Raw genomic sequence first — 8,820 nt, 5'->3', positions numbered from 1 at the left:
GAATCCAACTTGAACTTTCAGTTGCTCCCTGTCAATGTTGCTCCCTGTCTACTGCAACTCTTTAATTATCTTTAGAAAACTTTTACTTGGTATTAATTATGCCATTTGATGATTTCTGCATTCTGGTTGGTCAGCAGGTTTTTTTTGTTGTTTGTTTGTTTGTTTGTTTTGAGAAGTACAACAATGGCGACACAAATCTCATATACTCTGGACATGTTATCAGGAAGCAGCAGTCCCTGTAAAAGAACATCACGCTTGATAGAAGATCAGTACAACAAAGGAAGTCCCTCAACAAGATAGGCTGGTACAGTAGCTACAAAAAGGGGCTCAAACATAGGAATGACTGAGTATGGGGCAGACTGGGCAGTTTTCTGGTGTACCTAGGGTTACTATGAGTCAGAATTGACTCAAGGGTACCTATCAATATTCCATGTCCTTGTAAGCTTAAAATAGCATTTGATTGTTCTTTAAACTGCTCCTCCTCATACTCTTTCTTCGTTTTTCTTTCCCATTTCTTCAAATACAAGTGTTCAAAGTAGATTTTAAAGCCTACTATATTTCAGATTCTGGTAGCATAGTGGTTACAACTCGGGCTGCGAACCTTAAGGTCAGCAGTTCGAAACTACCAGCCGCTCCGTGGAGAAAGATGAGGCTTTCTACTCCTGTAAAGATTTACACCCTCGGAAACCCTGTACAGGGTCGCTATCGGTCGGAACCGACTCGAAGGCGCTTAACAACAACAACAACATATTTCAGATTTGGACTTCTAATATATAAGTGCTCAAGAAATGCTTGTTACTGTTGATAATATGAGCACATAGCCTCCTTATCAGTTCAGCTTCTGTGATAAGGGTTACCATCTCTACCTCAAAGTTGTACAAGGGTCAGGCAGGAAGAAACAGAGTGGGTAAAGTAGTTCCATGAAAGAAAATAAAACGATGGCAATTGTTATGACTTGGTGAACACAACTCCCTGAAAGGAGGCATCATTATTCAGCTACAGAAAATTATTATCAAGTGGAATACAAGTTCAAGGTTAACAAATTGTCCATTTTGTAAAAGTAAAAATCTGTATTTTAATGTTAAATTTTAATTTTAAATATTAGGCCAATATTGTGTCTGTTAAGTTGGACTATATTGAGGGCAGACTTTGCCTTAATTTAACAGAGTAAGGTATATACCAGGTACTCAATGTTTGTTGAGTAGTTTCCCCCATTTGCTTTCTTCCTCCCCTTAGACCGAAACATCCAGAACAACTGATAAAATATAAAGGCACTTATGATTTCTCTTTGTCTCAAATTGGACTCTCAATAACATGAAGGCAAAGATCATGTTATTCATCACATTAGCTTCCAATACAAGGCCTGGCATATGGGAAGATCTCAGAAACACTTGCTGTTACCGAAACAATGACTGAATAAATGAAGACCTGAGCAAGTGACCAATTTACCTTTAGATTGTAATATACTTTTTAAATTAAGATGTTGATTAAATCAATTCAGTTCTTGGTACACTGACTCAAAATGGGGACAGAGGAGTATACTTACCCCAACTCCTTGTTTTACATGGCAAAATAAGTAGAATAATATAGGTCAGGCTGTGGGATCTGATCATGAAAACATGGCAGCTTTTATGGTTGTTGTGTCGAAACCCGTGGTTATCTTACGCTCAATTCCAGTCCCAACACTAGCCTCAAATTTTACACTTTCTGGTCCACAGTTTCAGTATTTAGACTTTCTTCCTCTAAGATTTCCTTGGGTTCTGGTTTCTGTAGGGCTGTCCTCTGGGAATAGGTGATTTGGGGTCTCAGCAGTGAGCACTGGCTTGCTGTTTTTTCATCTGTAGCTCCTCCCACTGCCTTGCCTGCTGCTCACCCATGCAGTCCCTGAAGGCCTTCACCTGTGGCTGGCACTGCCGCCAATCCTGATGCTGGGCCATGTACTCCTGCACAGCGTAACAGGAGGCAGAACAGCCTGAGCGGGAGATTAGCTGGTCCAGAGGACCCTCTTCCTCAGCCTCCTTCTTCACCTGCCAGGTATGGCCTCCAAGACCTGAGGTTGACATATTGGAGAAGCTCCGACAGTCGGAAGAAGAATGCTTGCTCCTGCCCAACGACATCCATTCAGAGGCAGCGTGGATGGTCAGTAGTTTTTGAAATGTGCACAAATACTGACCTTTTCCATTTGGTATAACGACTTGCCATAGATGACTGAGCACCTCCAGTGCTGTAGCAGTTTGTTGAAAGGTTTCAATTTGGATTCCATCAATTCCTGGAGCCTTGTTTTTCACCAGTGATTTCAGTGCAGCATGTACTTCTTGCCTCAATACTATTCAGACCCGAACATACGCTACCTCCTGAAATAATTGAACACCAGCCAAATTGTTTGGTACAGTTACTCTTTACTCTTTCCATCCTGAAGTTTAATGGGTACATCTAAATCTTATTTCTTGCTCTTTAATCACTCATGCAAGTTGACAGAGGCAAAACAATCCAGTCTTTATTTCTGAGTTTTCCAGACCCATCCATATCTTAAATATTCCAGTGAGTCTTCTTTAGCTTTAACTGGGCCTCTTATTACAAATGATAAATGTAACAACTTCAATAGCTAGGTAAAAACACTGAAAAATAAAATCAGACATTTTCCATTAAGAGGAATCCATATATTCTTAGAATGTATTTACTCAATAATTACCACAGGAAACTCTTTTTAAAATAACAAAAAAATTAACTGTAACAAGGTGATAACCTTCACATATTCATTTTGCAACAATAAACGTCTCTAAAGAAATAAGAAGTTGCCTAAGAAATGTCTACACATCCAAATCCATTAACATGTGAAAAACCAAAAATGCATTTAAATTGTATCATTATTTATATCATATGACAGCAAGATATTTATTCTCTAAAGTATATTAGCTACTGCCATCAAGTCCATTTCAGCTCACAGCAACACTATAGGACAGATTAGAACTGCCCCAGAAGGTTTGCAAGGAGTAGAGTCTTGGTTTGGTGCTGTAGGATAAGCATTGGACTGAAAGGTTGCTTGAACTGCTAGGTCAGTGGTTCAAACTCACCAACCATGCCTCAGAAACTATGAGTCAGACCCAACTGGACAGCACTTAGCAATAACAACAACAGTCTTAAGGAAGCCAACCGTCACATCTTTCTCCCATGGAGGAGTTGTTGAGTTAGAATGGCCTACCTTGCAGTAATGAGCTGAGCTCTTAACCATTACATCACAAGGCCTCTTTCCAAAGTGAAATAAAAATATATTACTTATAATAATTAAGAAATAGTAATTTATTAAAATTAGTGATCTTCAAACTAAAATTGAATATCTACTTTTAGTTTGTAACTTTCCAAACTTGATACTCAATGCTTCAGTGGGCTATAACTTAAAACTACTTATTAAAATAAAGTGTATTAATATATGCTTTATTTTAATATTAGTTCAGACATTTGACAAAATTAATGCAAGTATAATAGAATTATGCCCATCAATTATGCCCATCAAACAGAGTATTGAAAAGACATACTGTGTTCATCATGGTACAATGGACAAAGGGATAGTTAAAATTAAAGATCTTTTTGACAAATAATTTATGCTTACTCTCACAGCATACACTTTCAGAATGCTGTGAGGAGCCCATCAGATTTACTCCTCATACTGTAGAATAAGACTTCTTAGTGGTACTAAAGTTAGTATTTATTTACTAGAAATAAGTGAATCTGCATTTATTTTTAGGCAGAATGTGACTAGTAGTCATTAATAAGAATTTATATTTCATCCCCCTAACACTGATGAAAATTATTAGGATACATTCCAAATGGATGACCAAGTGAACTTTTCTTTTACAAAATATAATCAGTATTTCTGGAAAAATGCAAAGTTTTTATTTTACCATCACAACTCAATTGCTATTAAGTCAGTTCTGACTTAAAACTACCCTATGCAGGGTTTCTGAGCCTGAAAATCTTTACAGGAGAAATAAGCTTCCTTTTTCTTCTATGGAGGGACTGGTATATTTGAGCTTCTAACTTTATTGTTAGTAGCCCGATGCATAACCCAGGATGCCACCACAATTCCTTATTTTACAGTAAGACATTGCCAACTTTTGAAAATGTCATAAATATCAATATTCTAATAAATATATGTCCAAATCTGCTTCACTTTTGATACTTTAAGCTTAATGTCCAGTTTCTTCAAGGAATCCTGGTGTGGTGCTGGACAGAATAAGCATTGGATAGCTAACTGCAATGTCCACAGTTCCAACCCTCCAGCCACTCCTTGTAAACCTTATACAGGGTTGCAATAAGTCAGAACAAACTCAAATAGGTTTTCAGGGCCTAATCCCTCAGAATGGACTGCTTATTCCTTCTTCCTAGTCTGTTCTCAGTTTGGAAGTTCTGCTTAAACCTACCCACCTTGCTAGTATTTGAAACACCAGTGATATATCTTCCAGCATTAGTGCACTGGTCAAACCACCACAATACAAGAAACTGACTTAAATGTGACAGATGTTTGGGTTTTAAAATATTATGTATTATTTGATTTTATAACCCTTTGAAGGGTTTATGACACATTAAACATTGCATGTTCAATAAATATTATTGAATGAATGCAACCTACTCCAGAGTTTCTTCTCTTACTCTCTCAGGATTCCTATTTTTGAAGTTTCCCTTCATTATTCATCCTCTTTTTTCTTGGAGAGCTCTATCTCTTCTATTTTAAATGTTCATATTTTCAATATTTCTTCTTTAACCCTTTAATTTATTTAGCTGTTTATACTTTTATTTTTATGGTGTCAAATATCATGACTTCCTTTTCTTCATAAGAAGACAAGATCAATTTTGACAGATACAATGACCCTTCTCAGTTCAAAGCTATTCCTCTTCCCTTCCCAAAGGATGTCTTCAAAATCAAAATAAAATGCTTTTTTCCAGCTAATGACAGTTGTTATCATAGGCTGACTTTTCTTAAAAAGCAAATTTTGAGGAGGAGTTGGGAGTCCAGGGTATTTATATGCAGTTGCCTTTGACATCTACACTTGCAGAGGAAGAGACAGGTGTGGAATTGGACAGAGAGAAGTTGGTATGTGATAACAAGAGCCAGGGTTAGCTTCAGGGAAAGGCTCAGGGGCTAATAGGGCTCATCAAAGTTTCCCTGAGGTATATCAAGATGGTCAGACCTTTACAACCCATCTAAAATAAGCCATTGCATGTAGGTCATCTGGAAAGGAATATAGCCTTGAACTGAATACTTTTCTAAGGTAATTAATAATAAAGAAAGGACAACCGCAAGCTATTTTCTGAAAACACCCCAAGCAGCTGAGTCAAAGTTCATCCTTAAAGGAAGATATGAATGGTTCATTCTAATGTTGAAATACAGATGTGTAATTTTGAAACTAGTTTATTTTTCTGAGAATGCTTTTAGATTTACAGAAGATTTTCAAAGAAAGTACAGCAAATAGCCACAAAGGTCACACCTAATTTCCCCTATTATTAACAATTTCACTAACATATTTCATTAGTTAAAATTAATGAAACTATATATTGGAGTCCTGTTATGGTGCTGTAGAATAAGCGCAGGATCACAAGGTCGGTTTGAACTGCAAGGTCCGCAATTCACACTCAGCAGTTGCTCCTCGGAAACCCCTATTCTGAATCGCTATGATTCTGAACCAACTAGACAGCATTTAAACAACAACAACAACAGCATATAGGTACTTATTGAAAAAAAGAAAAGGTAATTTCTTCACATTTCCTTAGCGTTTACCTAAATTTATTCATTCTAGTATTCCTTTAAAGATATCTTATTACAAGTAATAATCCTGTCTCCACATATTTTAAATTTTCTGAAATTTCAATTGTTAGAGTTTTAATATCATACTATTTTGGTTAGAGTACTTTCTTTCTTTTCTTTCTTTCTTTCTTTTTTTTTTTTTTTTAATGATTTCAGGCACCTTGCATTTTATGACCTAACTTGGGATAGAGAAGAAATAGTCTATGTGTGCATGTGAAAAATGTGTATTTGCTATTGACATATTGAATGCTTTTTAGGTATCTCTTAGGGCTAGTTGGTTTAGTGTTGTTTGCTATTTAAGTGTTCTATTTTCCAGTAGATATCCTACCTGATTGTTCTACTGTTGCTTCAGTATAGAAAGTTAGTTATTGATGAATAAGAACAGAACTGTCAACAACTAGGTTGATGGTTTGAGCCCACCAGCCATTTCATGGGAGAAAAATAAGGTTTCCTGCTCACACAAAGCTTTACAGCCTCAGAAACCCCAAAGAGGGTCACTATGAGTTAGAACAGACTTGACAGCATTTAACAAAAACACAGTTTTATTACTGAAATCTAATAATGATGTAGCACGCATTATTTCTCCCAACTTAGGTCAACCACTTTTACTTCTTCTATTACCTTCTAACCACCTAGAATTTTTGCTTCTAACTATACACATATCTAGGAGTCCTGGTGTGGCTCTGTGGGCTAATGCGTCAGACTGAAAACTTATTTGAACTGCAAGATTGGTGGTTCAAGCTCACCAGCTGCTCCTTGGAAACCCTATACAGGGTTGCTATGGGTTGGAATCGACTTAATGGCACTCAACAACAACAACAACATTTATTTAGTCCTTACTGTAGTTCAAACTCACCAGATGCTACTCAGAAATCCTGTACAGGGTCACTATGGATGGGAACTGACTTAACAGCACTTAACAACAACAACAAATATATCAGACCATTATATGAATTCAATCACATATATACATTGTTTCTTAACACATCTGTGAGGGCTTACCATTGTCCCCCATGACACAAGGAACTGGAAGCTGAGAGCAATTGCAGATTTGTGCAATTTCACGTAAATAATAAATATAGGAGTAGAATTTACTCCTGATCTTATATGACTTGAAAATGTATGCTTTAAATAAGTTCCTTTTATTTTACTTTCAATGACTAATGTCCTTCTGATGACTAATGACTTTTTTGTTCAAAGAGAAACTTTTGTAGCAACCAAAAGTATTGGCTTCTATTCTTCTGATTTCATTTACTTAAATACATACCTAACTAGCAGCATGGAATGGCATAAAGAGATACCAAGAGGATTAAGGAAATGTCTTGCCCATTTACATTTCACTCAGAAACCTTAGGCTGTACACAATGGAATGAATAAAATATGTAAATGGTATATAAATCAGAATAATAATTCCCTCTTGAATATATAGATCAGCGATATTACTGCTTTCAGTTGTCAAACTGTTAAGAATTACCATCTTTTCAAGAAGTTTACAAGTATACTTTTAAAAACATTTTCTGGATTGAATTTATAAAGATAATTATGGATTAAATCCATTTTACTGGATTGAATTTAAAAAGAAATCAACAGGCAGCATTGGGAATTTTGTTGATTACTTTTGGATGCACTGAAATAGCATTGCTTTCTAATTAGGAATTAGGCTCCACATGAGTGATTTTTAAGATTTCTTATTTCTGCTGTAGTCTTACAAATCTCAAGAGTCTTTATGTGCATCTATTTACTCTCTTCCTCTATCTATGTAACAAAATTAATTGTTACAGTGTTCAGAAATTTTCACTTAAGTTAGCTATAAATATGTAATTTTGTATAGTTTTTAAAAAAATGATCATCCTGCTGTCACATTTGAAACATAGATTGAAATATGCTTTCTCCATTAAAAGCCTATGAAAATGATCAATAACAGAAAGAGAAAGATGCTTTTTAATTTGTGGTTTGCTGATCAAATATTGTAAACAGTTCCATATCACAAAATAAATTAATAAGGAAAAATAGACTTCTCTACAATAAGAGTAGGAGATTTTAATACACCACTTTTTATAAGACAGTAAAACTAGAGAACACTTGAACAACACTATTAACCCACTAAACCTAAAAGACAAATATAGAACATTCCAACCAAAGTAGCACAATATGCATTCTTCTTCAAAACATATCTATCATTCTCTAGAATAAGTCCCATTTTATGATATGGAACAAGTTGCAACCAATTAAAAATGATTATAATCATACAAAGCATCTTTTTTGACAATAATGGAAGAAAGCTAGAAATCCATAATAGACAAAAAGTGAAGGGAAAAAAAAGCACTACTAAATAACCAATGAATCATAGAAATCATCAAAAAAATAATAAAAGCAAATCATACAATTGATTGGGAATGAAATTACAGCATATCAGAACTTACAAAGTGAAGAAAGTAAAAAGAGATAAATATATATCAGTAAATTGTTGTTGTTGCTGTTAAGTGCTGTTGAGTCAGTTCTCACTCAAAACAACCCTGTACAGGGTTTCCAAGGGGTGGCCAGCGAGATTGAACTTCCAACTTTGTGGTTCAAACTGACCCTGTGGTACGGGGTTTTATCCCACAGAGCCACATCCTTATATATTAAACAAACAAACAAACAAACAAACAAACAAAACAAGAAAGATCAAATCAACAATCCAATTCTACAATTTGCAGAACTAAGAAAAGCAGAGCAAATTAAGCCAAGAGCAACCAGAAAAACAGGAAATAACAAAGATCCGGGCATCAAGAGATTTTAGAAAGGAGAGACAAGGGATGTAGTCAATCAAGAAAATCAAAAGTTGGTTCTTTGAAAATATCAAAATATAGATATAATTTAGCTATAATGACAAAGAAAAAAGCGAGGAGATGGGACTAATCAAAGTAAGAAATGAAACTGGGTACATTACAACAGATCCAACAGAAATGGAAATGTGCATAACAGGCTATTATAAAAAGTTGTACTCCTACAAATTTGGTAACTTAAATAAAATC

At 35.4% G+C, this 8,820-nt stretch overlaps 1 protein-coding gene across 1 annotated transcript; it reads right to left on the bottom strand.

The window, feature by feature from the left end:
* Positions 1-1,805: 1,805 nt before the first annotated feature.
* On the bottom strand, positions 1,806-2,063 carry LOC102836311 (cytochrome c oxidase assembly factor 4 homolog, mitochondrial-like). Its single transcript, XM_006861915.1, has one exon. It carries the CDS (start codon positions 2,061-2,063, stop codon positions 1,806-1,808), a length of 258 nt encoding a protein of 85 aa, XP_006861977.1.
* Positions 2,064-8,820: the final 6,757 nt, after the last annotated feature.

This window comes from Chrysochloris asiatica, unplaced genomic scaffold (genome assembly GCF_000296735.1).
Source record: "Chrysochloris asiatica unplaced genomic scaffold, ChrAsi1.0 scaffold00044, whole genome shotgun sequence".
Classification (NCBI taxonomy): domain Eukaryota; kingdom Metazoa; phylum Chordata; class Mammalia; order Afrosoricida; family Chrysochloridae; genus Chrysochloris; species Chrysochloris asiatica.
The sequence above is the reverse complement of the archived record's forward strand: the minus strand, read 5'-3'. Positions and strand labels throughout refer to the sequence as shown.

What these genes read in the sequence shown, in the direction of transcription:
- LOC102836311 (XM_006861915.1), bottom strand. Translation starts at nt 2,063, where the DNA reads ATGTCAACCTCAGGTCTTGGAGGCCATACCTGGCAGGTGAAGAAGGAG.